This window comes from Tupaia chinensis, unplaced genomic scaffold (assembly GCF_000334495.1).
Source record: "Tupaia chinensis unplaced genomic scaffold, TupChi_1.0 Scaffold000101_1, whole genome shotgun sequence".
Classification (NCBI taxonomy): domain Eukaryota; kingdom Metazoa; phylum Chordata; class Mammalia; order Scandentia; family Tupaiidae; genus Tupaia; species Tupaia belangeri.
In genome coordinates, this window is record NW_006159565.1 from 4944631 (window position 1) to 4960282 (window position 15652).

At 37.7% G+C, this 15652-nt stretch overlaps 1 protein-coding gene across 1 annotated transcript in view; it reads left to right on the forward strand.

The window, feature by feature from the left end:
* KIF16B (kinesin family member 16B) overlaps nt 1-15652 on the forward strand; it is a gene marked incomplete at its 5' end in the record, with an annotated part of 299847 nt that overhangs the window by 12893 nt on the left and 271302 nt on the right. Inside the window, 6 exon segments of the mRNA XM_027770001.1 lie at nt 1020-1117; nt 1861-1970; nt 6297-6439; nt 9433-9601; nt 9797-9928; nt 12442-12617. Coding sequence (XP_027625802.1) covers nt 1020-1117; nt 1861-1970; nt 6297-6439; nt 9433-9601; nt 9797-9928; nt 12442-12617 — 828 coding nt within the window.

The window sequence follows — 15652 nt, forward strand, 5'->3', positions numbered from 1 at the left end:
CCTCTCGTGCCCTCTGTGAACCCCCAACCCCCGATAGAAAAAAAAAAAAAAAAAAAAAAAGAAAAGAAAAAAAAGAATTGGTTCTGATTTCATAGTACAAAGGAAAAAACAATCTTCAAGTAGGATGTTTTCAGGGTGTGGAGTTGGGTGAAAGTGGGAACAGACTTGAGAAAAAACACTGAAGCTCTGAAGTTTTGGTTTCTAGCAGGGACATTTTGCTTGATCTTTAGTATCATTTTGAGATTTATCAGCTTGCTAGTGCTGAGTGAAAAATGAATATTATTGAGTATTATGCCAACGCTGGAGAAGTAATATGATGCATTAAAATCTAACTGTGGGTCCAGCAGGTGGCATGGTGGTTGAGGTGCTGGATTCCCTCATGGCCTACCATTGTTTGAGTCCTAGATCTGGTGGTTTGAAAATCATACTGGCCACATGTGTGTGCATGCCCCAAATCCTGAGAGGAGAATGGAGGAGAAGGGATTGTGGTGTGGCTCTATCCTCTAAGGGGTTATTTTTTACTTTCCCTCTTAAGTGAGTACACATGCCCTTTGGCAAAAATGTAAAAAAACAAAAAAACAAAAAACCTTCCTGTCTAGGAAGGCCAGTGTAGGGATGATTGTATCAAAGGAGGGAGGTATATATGTTTAATGTGTCCAATCACTTCAGTTTAAAAATATTAACTATTTTGAAGGCTTACTCAGGCTTTCTCGGTGTCCTTTCTACCTGGTATATATTCACATTTTTTGGTTATTTGACAAGATACTTTTAACATTTATTTTACAGGTTTAGACTGTAGAATAACAAATGTTTGAAAGACAGAGAATAAGTCTCCTTATGTTTGGAAAGTATGATTTAATTAACAATTGATAGCCATGCATTACCATGATCCCAGCATGTAGAAAGCATTTTGAAGAGTAAGAAGTGGACCTGGAGTGGGTGAATGGTGTGTTTGGAGTCAGTCATCAGTTGCTCTTGTTTCAAGTGACAGCAATGACATTCCTTCTTTCCATTGTCAGGGTGATTCTGGCTTGATACCTCGGATCTGTGAAGGACTCTTCAGTCGGATAAATGAAACCACCAGATGGGATGAAGCATCTTTTAGGACTGAAGTCAGGTAGAGCTCCTGACCTGAGTAACTAAGCATAAACTTGGTTATGAGCCAGTGCTGCTGGGCTTGCTTGTAGGTACAGGAATGGATAAAGCTTTTAGTGTTCCAAAAAAAGAATCTGTCCTTTTTCTCTGCCTGTACCTCTGGTAGTTGGGAATAAACTTAAAACACTAAGTTTTCACTAAGACCGTCTTGGGTGCAGTTTGGTTAAGGATTTGGGAGGCTGGGAGAAATAACACAGCTTGGTCAGTAACTGTAACAGAAATTGTTTATCTCAAATGGAGTGAGCTTTTGACGTTAAGTGTATACCCAGTTACTTGCCTCATTCTTTCCGCTGAGTAAGGTGTGTATTATTCTTTATGTTGGTAGGGTCACCATAAATCTAATATATAAGTAAAACTGGATGTTGAGGGGCTTTTTTCTTTTGTAAAAGAAAAGCTGTGTGAGGAGCTAGTCTCTTCAGTAGTTTTGAAGACAGACATAGTAATGTGGTACTCCCAGCTGCTTGATGACTGTTTGGCCGTGGATGAGTTATTTAACCCTCCCTTGCCTAACCTTTAAAACAGGAAAATAGCAGTATCTACATTTGGGTTATTAGAGGGACTCAATGAAATACTCTACTAAGTACTAAGCATAACACTGATGCATTGCTACCTCTCATAGTCTGTGATGATGTTGTTATGAATATTGCTGTTGTTATTAATGTCTGAAATAATTTTTCTGAATTCAGTTCTATTTAAAATTTTTAGCTACTTAGAAATTTATAATGAACGTGTGAGAGATCTGCTTAGGCGAAAGTCATCGAAAACCTTCAATTTAAGAGTCCGTGAGCATCCGAAAGAAGGACCTTATGTTGAGGGTAAGAGAGAATATTTTACATCTCTATTCTTTTTGGGAACTTGTGAACTTTATTAGCTCCTTCAGAAAACACTGGCAAAATAAATTTCAGTTGCAAATTCACAGATACAAGCTTTAACGTCTGAAGTTGTAGGTAGCAGATACATAGATAATATGTGTAATAATAACTTACAGATATAAACTAATGATAAACTACCATTTCACAAAAGGGAGTGAACATTTTGCACATTAGTCCTCTCTTTTAGGCCAAGTGCTCTTTTGATAACAAATAAGTTAAAAGATAATATACTAGAGTGAGCTATCTCTAGACAATACGAAAACAAAGTTTTTGTTTTTCTCTTATAAACATAAGTTTATCATTTATAGTCTTCAAACATTATTTGCACTTGAACCTTCATAATTTGTTAAAGCATTCATGAAACTAACACTTTTGAGCAAACATGACTGTCTAAATATTTTTTTCCTCTCTCCCACTATCTACCAACCACTCTCCACCAACCACTTTTCCCCATTACCATCACTGTCATCCATGCCTGTCTTATCCAGCATCACTTCTTCATATCTCTTAACCTCTACCATAAAATACAGACACTCAGTAAAAATTGGGTGAGGATATAAAATGTGTAGCTTTCAAAGTCTCTCAACAGTAAATCTTCTGTATTCATTCATTTTGATTCGAACAATAGGATCTCATTGTGTTTTATAGCTATGTTATATTCCACTGTTTATATGTGCCAATCATCAGTTTTTGGACCCTGACATTGGTTCCATGTTTCAGGAATTATAAATAATGGTGCAGTAAACATAGATGTGCAGATGCCTTAACAATTTTGCTTTCTTATCCTTTGGGTAGCTATTAAGAAGTGGAATTACTGGTTCGTATAGAAGTTGAAAGTTTTGGAGAAACCTCCATATTGTTTTCCATAGAAGTTGGACTAATTTACATTCACACCAATGGTGTAAAAGAGTTCCCTTTTCACCACAGCCTTGGCAACAACTGTCTTTATTTGTTGGATCCTAGCTATTATAACTGGAGTTAAATGATATTTCATTGTAGTTTTAATTTGCATTTCCCTTATGATAAGAGATTTTGAACATTTGTTCATATGACTCTTGGTCAGTTGTGAGTCTTCCTTGGAGAGTTATCTATTTAGTTCATTTGCCCATTTTTAAATTGGATTATTCCCTTTTTTTTTTTTAAGTATCCCTTTTCTGAAGAATAATTTACAAATATTTTCTCTCAGTTGTCTTTTTTCTCTAGTTACAGTTTCTTATACTGTACTTTCCTACATAGTACTTTCTAAGAAAGCATAATGGTGTGGTTTAAAAGATTTATTTCTGTAATTTTATTATAGTAAAAATGGCATGAGTTGTCACTACACAGTGTTTATTTAAAGAATTCATACTTTGCTAGGTTTTCATTGATTTTGTGAGGTTTGCCAGTAGATTTCCTCTAGTTTTAAGAAATTTCTAGAAATTTGTTTTCTGATGTTCTCAAGCAAGATAAGCAAGCCTAGAACCTGACTTTAACAATACCTTTAAATGGTGTTGCGTTTTAGCAGTATATCTTTGCTGATTTAAATGTAATATGTGACAATAAAGGCATTCTAGGACCTCTTGCCTGTGAAGAAGAGTGTTTACAGGATTTACTATGTGTGATTCTCAGCAACTTTGTTGTGACACATTGTGTAGTACATTTAGCTGTGGGGAATGCCACACATTATGATGGGTAAAGGATGGGCCCTTGCTAATTATTTAAAAAATATATTGGATTTAAGGGTATCATTGGATCTGGCCCCATAGGACAGTGGTTTAGTGCTGTGCAGAGGAAGCCAGATCCTACGTGACTGACCGCTATCTGAATTCCAGCCATGGTGACTTAGGAGGCATGCTGGGTGCATGTGTGTGCCCCAGTTCCTGATGGGATAGAGAAATGGAGGAGAGCACTCTGAGTGGGCTTATTGAGGTGGCTAGAACAGGCACCCTCTGGAAATTAAAAAAAGTAAGACTATTTCTTGTGATGAAGCTAATGTCACTTTTTCTGCATAAGTAACTAAGTAATGGTGGACCTACAGGAATCACACACAGAGATGGACTGTTGTGTGGATGGCATCCTTTGTGCGTATCTCATTGGAGGCAAGACAGAACTGGTTAGGGTTTAAAGAGGCTTCTTTTTTTGACATCTTTTTACCTGGAAAAATCAGTTGTACCTACTGATTTTTATTAAATTTCCTCTTGAACTTTTGCTTTCTGTGTCCAAAACAAAGTTCAGTTTGTAGTTTTGTGGTATCTGGGATAGCTATTATTATTAATAGTTCTTAGCCTGTGTGTCTTCATGTTTTCTCTTTGTCTGTCAAATGTTTAAATGTATAAAACTAGTGTATGAAGAGACAGAATAATCAAACAAGGTGAAGCATCTAGAGTCTGATCTAGTGCTTAAGGGGATTTAGTTTCTAATAAGTATGTTATTCAAACATAAGGAATTATGGATTACTAACATGTCTAGGAGAAAAAAAAAGTAAAGTTATATTGAACCTCAGAATACCCCAGGATGAGTGGTAAATGGATCAAAGATTGACATGTAAAAAATGAAATAATAAATGACTACAAGGATCGATAAGTTAATTTTTTCCAGAAACATCGAGGAGGGGAGGCTTTTGAAGATTTGACTTACAACTCAGAAACCATAAAAGATACTAAATTTAAAATAAAAAAACCCCCTTTATACTTGATAGAAACACAGGAAAGTTAAAAACTTTATTATAAAATGAGGGAATTATTTTTAATTTACATTTTATATGGAAAGCTAATTTTCTTAATATAGAAAAAGCTCTTATAAGTCAATAAGAACACATTCAACAAAGTAGAAAATAAATAGTATTAATAACTTCACAGAAATGTAAATACTGATCATTTTTAAATGGAGAAAGATGATTTTCAAATAGAAAAATGCTCAGCCTCACTCAGAATGAGAGAAATATAAAATAAAAATACTTTGAAATAAGATTTATCACCCAGCTTTGGCAGATGTAAATAAGCCCATTAAGACAGTGTTGGGTAGGTTGTTAGAAGACTTTCACCTTATACATTGATACTGCTGGGTGTAAATTGTACTGCATGGAGTACAGTTTTGTAATAGCTATCAAAATCTCAAGTGTCCTTTGATCTAACAGTTCCATCTCTAGAATTTCTTCTGTAGAAGGCATTCACAAACTTTTGAAAAGACCTATGTACAAGATTATCTGTAGTAGCATTACTGGTAATTGGAAACAAAATGTAAACAACCTCTTCAGTTTTAGTAGGAGATTGGTTAAATTGGTACTGTTCTTGCATACAGTTGAATGCTTTGCAGCTTTAAAAATGAGTGAGGGGGAACCAGCAGTTAGTGTAATGGCTATGTCGCTGGACTCCCATGTAGTCGACCGCGGTTTGTGTCCCGGACCCGGTGGCTTAAAACTCACGCAGGGCATGTGTGCGTGAGTGCGTGCCCAAGATCCCGAGGGGAGAATGGAGGAGAAGGGATTGTGGCGTGGCCATTCCCTCTGGGGGGTGATTTCTCGCTTTCTGTCTCTATGTCTCTCTCTGTCTGTCTGGCAAGCGCACGCGCCCTATAGTGAAAACCTCTCAAAAAAAATAAAAATGAGTGAGAAATCACCTTAACTGATACGGAATATTCTTTAGTAAATTATTTCATAGAAAGATACAAAATAATGTTTGTGCTATGTTATAATTTCTAAGAAAAGTGAGAAAGTTGACTGTGTATGTATGAGTTATTTTAAGAAGAGTGTGGAGAAACTGATGGTGTTTGGTTGCTCTCAGAAGGAGAAGGCGGGTGTTATAGGTTATGGATGGAGGGGACTCTTTACACAGTATACTTTTGGTAGCCTTTAACTTTGAAACAATACAACAGATTGAACAGAAAATGTTTTTAATTCAAAGTATTTAGACAATGCTTTTGGGTTTGCATGAAGGCATTGTTTCTATGTGCTATAGTGAATGCTACTAGCAAGGTTTACAGTGATAGCTAATGTTTATCGTATGTACCTTAACTGGTAAGTACACATTCTCAGGTGAGTAATGAGGCCTATTGAGGCTGACCTTCTTCTCTGTTAATTGTTTTAGTCTGTGGGTAGTAAGCAGTAGAGCTGGGATCCTAGCAGCCCAGCTCTTGAGTCTGTTGTATACCACCATACTGCAGAAACAAGTAAGACCTTTTTAGGGCAGCAGGTTTGTAGAGGTATGTATTATTTCATAGAGGAAAGATTTTTATTCTGTTTACTATGTATTAGGGGATTTCTTCACACCTTCCTCTATTCTTTTTTACCAGATTTATCCAAACATTTGGTACAGAACTATGGTGACGTGGAAGAACTCATGGATGCAGGGAATATCAACCGTACCACAGCAGCCACTGGAATGAATGATGTCAGTAGCAGGTCTCATGCTATCTTCACCATAAAGTTTACTCAGGTAAGGGCAGCTGTGGGGCCAGCTGGCTTCATCCCTGAAGTCTTTTCCTGTTGATTATCAGCAGCTGAGGACCGATCATTGTTGGGCCAGGCGCGGCATCAGGCAAAGGTGACTGACTGTCATTTTCTTGTTAATTAGAGTTGAACACATGCTGTGTGCTGAGTTTCTCTGTGGTTACAATCACAGTAATTTGAAATGTCCTGATGTATACCCTTAAGAAATATTTAGCAGGCTTCCAACCTGTTCTAGACACAAAAAAATTTGTTCTGTGCTTAATTAAACAAAAGTTTTCATTGTTGCAAGCTCTGTGGGAGATAATGGATTGCCAGTCAGACCAGCTGGAGGCCAAGGTGAGTAATTCAGTATAGTACATTATCTCTCCATGGAGCTTACCCTCCAATGTTGATTATAATTATTAGAATTATATTAAAGGACAATGAATACTTATGAGTACAAATGCAAGAATTCATTATAATCAAGAAGTAGAGTGAGGCCTGATGGTGGCACAGCGGTTAATGCAACACTCTGAGTCAGACTCATATGGGTTGGTTCTGGGTTTGCATCCAGAGACTTCCCTGAACACTCCGTGTGCGTGTGTCTATGACCCATGGCAGACAAAGCTGAGGGTGGGCAGTGGTGTGGTGTGAAGACTCTGTTAGAGGTGCCTGCCTCTGTTTCTGTGTTCTTCTTGGTCATGGAAGAGAGGGGGGAGAAAAAAACTGGATTACTTCTTGAATATATGTGGAAATTTTTGAGGATAAATATTTTAACCCTTAGGCCAGTAGAATAGATGAGTGCAAAAATGTGTAGTCTTCTCATGGCTTAAGCATCTGTTAGGAATATGGGGGTGCTTCCACCCTTGCTGACAGTCGAGCACATCAGATACAGAAAGACGGCTTTTTACTAATGAGTGGAATCAGAGCAAGAAATTAGAAAGTTCTCTCTGGTCAGTCAAAGTAACTGTCCTGAAGTTCTCCACATCTTTATCTTTTATTAGATTCTTTACTGTAGTTTATAATTTTGTCTCTTGCTTTTTATTTATTTATTTTTAAAAAATTTTAAAGTTTTTTTTTTTTTCCCCCCCAGGATTTTTGCCACAGGGTTTATGCACTTGCTGCAGAGAGACAAAGACAGAGGGAGGAAAAATGAGAAATCTCTCACTCCGGGGGGATGGCCACACTGCAATTCCTTCTTCATTCTCCTCCTGGGATTTTGGGCATGCACTACTTGTGCCCGGAGTGATTTTCAAGCTGCCAGTTCTGGGCCTGTGGTCAGCCATGTGGGAGTCTAGTGCCCTAATCACCATGCCACCTGCTAGCCCCTTTTCTTGCTTTCTGGTTAATGCTGGATTGGGGTATATATGATCAGCTAGAGAGGACTTAAAAAAGTTCATAGAAAAAAATGAAATTTAAATAATGACATTACATTTTAGCACTATATCTCTACTGATCCTTATGGTAAACAAGTTGATTTTAGTGCACAAATTTTTGAAAACTATGTGTAGTTTTTCATAATAAAAGTTCATTTCTATCAAGTTTTTAAAAAAGTTACTTTTATTTACAATAGTGTGTGTGCACACGTAAACAAGCATGTGCAAGAGAAGTGCCTTTGACAGGGTTTCATCACTCTGTGATACCCTTTCCCCAGCCCTGCTCCCTAGAATTTTGGGATGTGTGCGTGTACCTGGCGTGGTTTTCTTTTTTCTTTTTTCTTCTCTTTTTTTCTTTTTTGAGAGGTTTTTGCTATAGGGTGCATGCGCTCGCCAGAAAGACAGAGACGGAGAGATAGAAAGAGAGAAATCACCCCCCAGGGGGGATAGCCACGCCACAATGCCTTCTCCCCCATTCTTCTCTCAGGATCTTGGGCATGCACGCACATGCGTCCAGCATGAGTTTAAGCACCAGGTCTGGGACTTGATCCATGGTCGACTGACTACATGGGAGTTCTGTGACACAGCCATTATGCTAACTGCTGGTGCCAACCTGGTGTGTTTCAGTCTGACCCAGAGATGGGAACTCATGGTTGGCCATGTGGCTTCCAGCACTACAGTTCATTTTGCCACTGACATGGCCACCTGTCTGGATTCCATAAAATTTTTGAAGACCCTTCATACAGTTTCTAAGAGATTTACATTTCTATCAGAGTATGGTAACTTGTTTTTGTATTTTGGTTCAACATGTAAAATGTAGGTTTAATGTCTTTGGGAAAATAAAATTTTGGTAGAATTCAGAAGCACAGGATATAGTCTTTAAGATTTTACTTTTTTTTAAAATACTTATTTAATTTAACTTTATTTATTTATTTTAATGTGACCAGAGAGGAATGGAGTGGTGGGGGGTTCAAAAGCAAGCGGCCAGCTGTGGGACTTGAACTGCTATCAGCTGTGTGGGAGTACAGCACCCTTAACCACCATGCCACCTGCTGGCGCCTAGATTTCACATGCTTTTATAATTTGTGAAACAAGCTATTTTAATAGCAGATAATGGTCAAATGATCTTTTACATTATTGTCAACATTTATATATTTGGAGAGCCTTTGTGCTTGGAATGCTGGAAATTCTGTTGGGTCATTGGAAAAGTCATGACACATTTTTGCATAGAAGAAATAGGTCATGACTTTTCTGACAACCTAATATATGAGCATAAAGCCAGTTATTCACTTCCTTATATTTTTGTTATTGTAATTCAGAGATCCTCTCTACCCAATTTAATATTCTCCTCACTTCCATTCAGTAGGACTTTGTTGAGAATGACTGAGTGATCTGAGTAAAAGAATGACTCTTCAGAAAGTTTAAGACTCATATATGGTAGATTTTTATGGTATCAATTTAATTTTAGAAGTTGTTATAGTCAGCAAGGAGGCCAATAGAACAACAAAATTTAAAAAAAAATTTACCCTGAGAGATCTCGGTGAAAAGTGGAAAATAATTACAATTTGTATTATACACAACATCAGAGTCCTTTGTAGCTCTTCAATTTTATATTTTACCACAGGCAAAGTTTGATTCAGAAATGCCGTGTGAAACTGTGAGTAAGATCCACTTGGTTGACCTTGCTGGAAGTGAGCGAGCAGATGCCACGGGAGCCACTGGGGTTAGACTAAAAGAAGGGGGAAACATCAACAAATCCCTTGTGACCCTGGGAAATGTCATTTCTGCCTTAGGTAGGTTTGCGTTCATCTCCTGCCTCTTTTCTTTGCCTCCTGGTTCCATGTTAGCAAGAAGCAATTATGTTTAATGCTTGGGCTACAAATCTAAATAATATCCTCAAGGTTTTTTGAAGTGAAATTAGAGGGGGGAAAATAAAAACCTTTAATAATTGTCCTTTCTTCCCCCTCCCCTTTTTTTTCTTCCTACAGCCGATTTATCTCAGGATGCAGCAAACCCTCTTGTAAAGAAGAAGCAAGTTTTTGTGCCTTACAGGGATTCTGTTTTGACTTGGTTGTTAAAAGATAGCCTTGGAGGAAACTCTAAAACTATCATGATTGCTAGTAAGACTTTTACGTTATTTTCCTGAGCATACAGTGTTTCCTGTGAATTAACTATCAGTATTTAAGATTAAAGCATCTTTTTAAGAAATAGCAGCTTTTGGGACCAGCAGTTAGCGTAATAGCTATGTCGCTGGACTTCCACGTAGTTGACCGTGGTTCGAGTCCCGGACCCGGCAGCTTAAACTCATGCTGGGCACGTGTGCATGTGTGCCCAAGATCCTGAGAGGAGAATGGAGGAGAAGGGATTGCGGCGTGGCCATCCCCCCTGGAGGGTGATTTCTTGCTTTCTATCTCTCTGTCTCTTTCTGTCTGGCGAGCACACATGCCCTATAGCACAAACCTCTCCAAAAAAAAAAAAGATATAGCAGCTTTTAAAAAAAATGTATTTATTTATTGTTTTAATTTGCTAGAGGGCACATGTGATTGCTGGTAAGACAGAGAAAGAGAGAAGAAAAGTGAGAGAGCATTCCTCTCCTGTGGAGAGTGGTCACACTTCAATCCCTTCTCCTCTCTTCTTCTCCTGGGATTTTGGGCATGCATGCTTATGCGCCCAGCATGTCTTTTATCACTCAATCTGGTACTCTAACCGCACGGTAGGCTGTGTGGGATCTTGTTGCGTTAAATGCCAGTTTGTGTTTGTTTTTGTTTTTGTTTTCCTTTGCTATATGACATGTGTGCTCACCAGGGAGAGACAGAAAGAGGGAAAGTAAGAAATCACTACCCTGGCTACACTGCAGTCTCTTTTATTTCATTTTCCTCTTGGGATTTGGGCACACACAGATGCACTTGGTGTGATCAAGCTGCTAGGTCTAGGACTCTGTGGTTGGCCATGTAGGATTCCATAGCCTTAGTCACTGTGCCAGCAGGTGATTTTTTTTTTTTTTTTAAAGAGGGTTTTTTTTTTTTTTTTTTTTTTTTTTTTTTAAGAGGGATTTTTGCTAAAGGGTATGTGTGCTTGCCGGAGACACAGAGAGAGACAGAGGAAGAAAAAGTGAGAAATTACCCCTAGGGAAGATGGCCATACCTCAGTTCCTTCTCCATTCTCTTCTGAGGGTTTTGGGCACACATGCACATGTACTTGGCATGAGTTTTAAGCCACCAGATCTGGAACTTGAGCCATGATTGGCTTTGTGGGAGTCCAGTGCCTTAATCACCATGCTACCTGTTGACCTGAGTGCCAGCTTTTATACCTTAAAAAATAATGATTTGTTTTTAATCTCAAAGGAAATAATAGTGAATATAACCCAACTTTGTTTTGTTTATTTGAAATGCTTAGTGTAGACTTTAAAATTAAAAATGAAGAGAAAAATAACAAGATAAATAGTAATAGTAGTATACTTTATTTCTATATTCTGACCAATTCCTTGAACAGTGCAGAATAGGGGAAGAAAATGTAGAAAGAAGAGATCGTTGTTGAGGAGCTCTCAAGAATTGTTTCCCTCCTAACTCTGCTTGCTCTCCCTTCTTCCTCTGTCTTCTTCCTGTTCTCCTTTTCTCTGTCCTCCCCAACCTCAATTCCATCTGTGAATGATGGAGGCAAGGAATCTGCTCTGGAGTATATGCTCCAGATGCAATTGTAATCACCTAAACCCTTAATTTTGGTGGCAGCCGTGGGATGAGATTAACCAAAGCTTTAAGAAGAAAATAATTGGATCAGCAGGTGGTGTGAAGGTTAAGGCAGCTGGTTCCACAGGGCCAACTTCACGGTTGTGAGTCTTGACTCTTTGGCTTGAAAAATTATGCTGGGTGGGTGTGCATGGATGCCCAAAATCTTAAGAGGAGAATGAAGAAAAAATTGCTACATGGCCCATATTCCTGGGGTGTGATTCCTCATTTTCCTTGTCTCCCTCTGGGTCTCTCTAGTGAGTGCTCGTGCTCTATAGTGAACTAAGAATTAACTGATCTACTGACTCTTATTAAAAATTATTATACTCTGGATTTTTACAGATAGTAAGTTTTGCCAGACTTTTAAAAGTATTTTAATTCCCCGAAGCCAACAGGTGGTATGGTGGTTAAGGCACTAGACTTAGAGGGCCAATCATGGTTCAAGTCCTGGACCTGGCAGCTTGCTTTTTCTCTCTATCTCTGGTGAGCGCATGTGCCTTGAAGCACATTAAAAAATAATAATAATGACAAATAAAATTAAATAATTCTTTTAAAAAAGTACTTCAATTCCAACTTAATATCAAGAAGTTTAAATAATTTTGAAATCCTCTTCTTATATTTCAGTGGGAAAAAACTCCCTAACCGTACTCGCATATCTCTTATCTCATTTTAGAGTTTGTTAGGTGGCTGATTCTAGACTTGAGAAGAGCAGAATGCCATTTAATTTGGTAGAGTGAGCACCCTTTCCTATAAATCGGGGGTAATTTTTAATATTCATTACTGTAGCAATGAATATTTAGTCTCTCCAATGACCTGGGGTTAATCTGACTTTTAAATTACAAACCAACTTTGTGTTAAATGAAACACGGAGTGCTAGATAAATTATTTTTTGAATTCATTCTTCTCAGCCATTTCACCTGCTGATGTCAATTATGGAGAAACCCTAAGTACTCTTCGCTATGCAAATAGAGCCAAAAACATCATCAACAAGCCTACCATTAATGAGGACGCCAATGTCAAACTCATCCGTGAGCTGCGAGCTGAAATAGCCAGACTGAAAATGCTGCTTGCTCAAGGAAATCAGGTTGAGTTCTTTTTTTTTTTTTAGATTTATGGATAATATTTTTTGAGTAATGGCATCTATTTCTAGATTGTAATGAGACAATTATCTCACTCACGGCATTGATTTGAGTAAATAAGTGCTAAGTAAAGCTTTGAATGAGTTAGCCAGTCTTGCCTTCACAGCAGCCTCCCATTGGCCTTTGCATTCATTATGTCTTCGGGTATAAGATTTTATCTACTAAATGCGAAATGATTAACTAATAGTTATCAATTATGGATGGAAATTTAGCATGTGATAGGATTAGTGACAGATAGTGGAAAGAAATTGAGATGCTTAGAGTAACGTTTTAAAATTCTGCCCGTGTGTTTTGTGACTTTAAAATGTAGTTTAACAGTAAAAGACTTGTTTGAACACCTTTCTGAATCTCTGCTTCAGATGGCCCATGATAGAGGTGGGTATGGTGACTCAGAGACGCATGTATGTTACACCTCCAGGCTGGCTGAAGTGTGTCTTTGAGGCCTTGCTTTGTTGTTCAAATGACCTCACTGGGGTCCCCAGTTAGAATTCTAGTGAAGAAGCCTCATTCTTTTGTGTTTTTCACAGTTAACTTCCTTACAGCCTATGCAGTGTACATTGATGAATAGTCAAAGTTAGATGCTGTTGTAAAGAAAACCTTGAGGGAAAATCAAAGATAGCTTTTAAAATGTTAGACTGCAGTTTGAAATAAAGTAGATGCATTTACTCGTTTTCTTAACCCCTGAATGGATGTCTGAAATTCTGTCATTAAATGAAGTACTTTTCTTTCAATGCAAAGAGGTCTCTTGAACAGAGCTTTCCACGCTGGAATATGTAGCACTTGAAGCACTTGACACCCCTTAAATGGAATGATCTATGAAAATACCGACAGGACAAACACCTCACTGAATTTCATGTGTCCTGAAACACACTTGACAGTTCTTTCTCACAAAATGGTAAACAACAGTGGAATAAGAATTGTTCACTGTGTTTAAAAGTATCTCCACACACATACCCCTTTATTATGAGGAAGTGGTAGCTATGAATAGTTCAGTGGTAGGTGATGTTCTCAGGCCCTTGTATGAACCAGAGTAGTCATTTGTGTTTATATATCTTGCTGTTGGGATCTTATTTCAATGTTTTTAAAATATTACTTATCTAAAGTAAGCACTTTAAGATGATTTGATAGGGGGCCAGCTGGTGGCATAGTGATTAAGGTGCTAGACTCCATATTGTTGACTGCGGTTTGAAGTGCCAGACCCAGAGGCTTGAAACTCACACCATGTGCGAGTGTGTGTGCACCCAAAATCCCAAGAGGAGAATGGAGGAGAAGGGATTACAACATGGCCTCACCCCTTGAAGGGTGATGTCTTGAGTTCTGTTTCTCTGTCTCTCCAGTGAGCATATGCCACCTATTGCTCACTCAGACTTCTATGTATGTGGGAAAGTATTTGGAAAATTCTAGATATAACTTCTTGTACTTAACATTGGTTTAACAGAAAGAGCAAATGAAAGACAGGTCTTCCTTTTTAAACTTACCGAGCTTGAAAGGAGCCTTAACACATAGACAGAAAAGCTTTAAATTACTAAAACTTGTACTTTCTCTCTGAAGAATGTCTTCAGTGGTATTGCTATGTCAAATAATTGTCTCGTATTTTGTGATTTTTTTTTCTTATTTCTTTCATGTTCAAAGACCACTGCTTTAATTAAAGGGGTATTTTCATTGCTATAGTGTTTGGGGTGAGGATAGAAAAGACATTAAGTCTATTTTAGAACACATCGATGAAAAAAAATCTTTGGTATACTTAATATATTACAATAAAAATGAGAATTTAATTTAAAATAATTTATCACACTATGAAGCTCTTAATTGTTGTGAGACAATATGGGCCTATTTTAAATTAATTAAATTTGTAATGCTTAGTAAAATAAGCAGGTGTTCTTAAATGCCCATTAAAAATCTGTGTTTAGATTTTTTTCTGAGCACATTGCTCTATTCATAGACTATTCTAGTTCTGCCACAATTCATTGAGAATGTTACTCAAATCAAAGTTTCATTTCTAGGGTTATTTATTTAAGCACAGCTAAATAAAAATCAACTTTTTAAGAACTATGTGTACTCACTATTGCAAAATCATGTGTATCAGACTTTAGAAGTACAGTTTTAATAAAGCAAAGGATTCCAACATGTATTTACTTCTTATCTACATAGATACAGAAATATGGATATGCATATAGTATGTGTATGTGTGTGTGTACATATATATAAAACACACACAGTCTTCAAAAATTTCATGGAAAATGCATGTTATGGAAAAAAATGAAAAACTGCAAGGATTTCAGCATTTTTATTTTCATCCAAATAAACTTCCATTTTTCATGAGCCTTTTGAAGTCATATATATGAATTTTTATTAAATATTTATATGTACAGAAAAATTATGAGTTATACGTGTATAGTTGAGTGTTTGGACTGGCTCTAGCCTGCACTCACCCTAAGAAGCAGAACAGTACCAGTACTAGAAATCCTCCTTGATGGTCCCTTCCAGGAACTGCCTACACTTCTTTTTTTTTTTTGGAGAGGTTTTTTCACTATAGGACGCGTGCGCTCGCCAAACAGACAGAGAGAGACATAGAGACAGAAAGCGAGATATCACCCCCCAGGGGGGATGTCACACCACAATCCCTTCTCCTCCATTCTCCTCTCGGGATCTTGGACATGCATGCACACGCGCCTAACGTGAGTTTTAAGCCATCGGGTCCGGGACGCGAACCGTGGTCGACTATGTGGGAGTCCAGCGACATAGCCATTACACTAACTGCTGGTTCCCTGGATCCATTTATTCTTGTTGCTATGCTTTATTCCATCATACAAGTCTGTCACTATTCTTTTGTCTGTTTTTTTTTTTTAATAATTACTTATTTAATTTTATTTATTTATTTATTTTAATTTGACCAAAGAGAGACATAGAGAAAGAGAGTGAGAAGGCAAGCCACCGGGTTAAAGACTTGAACAGTGGTCAGTCCCTTAACACTGGTTTA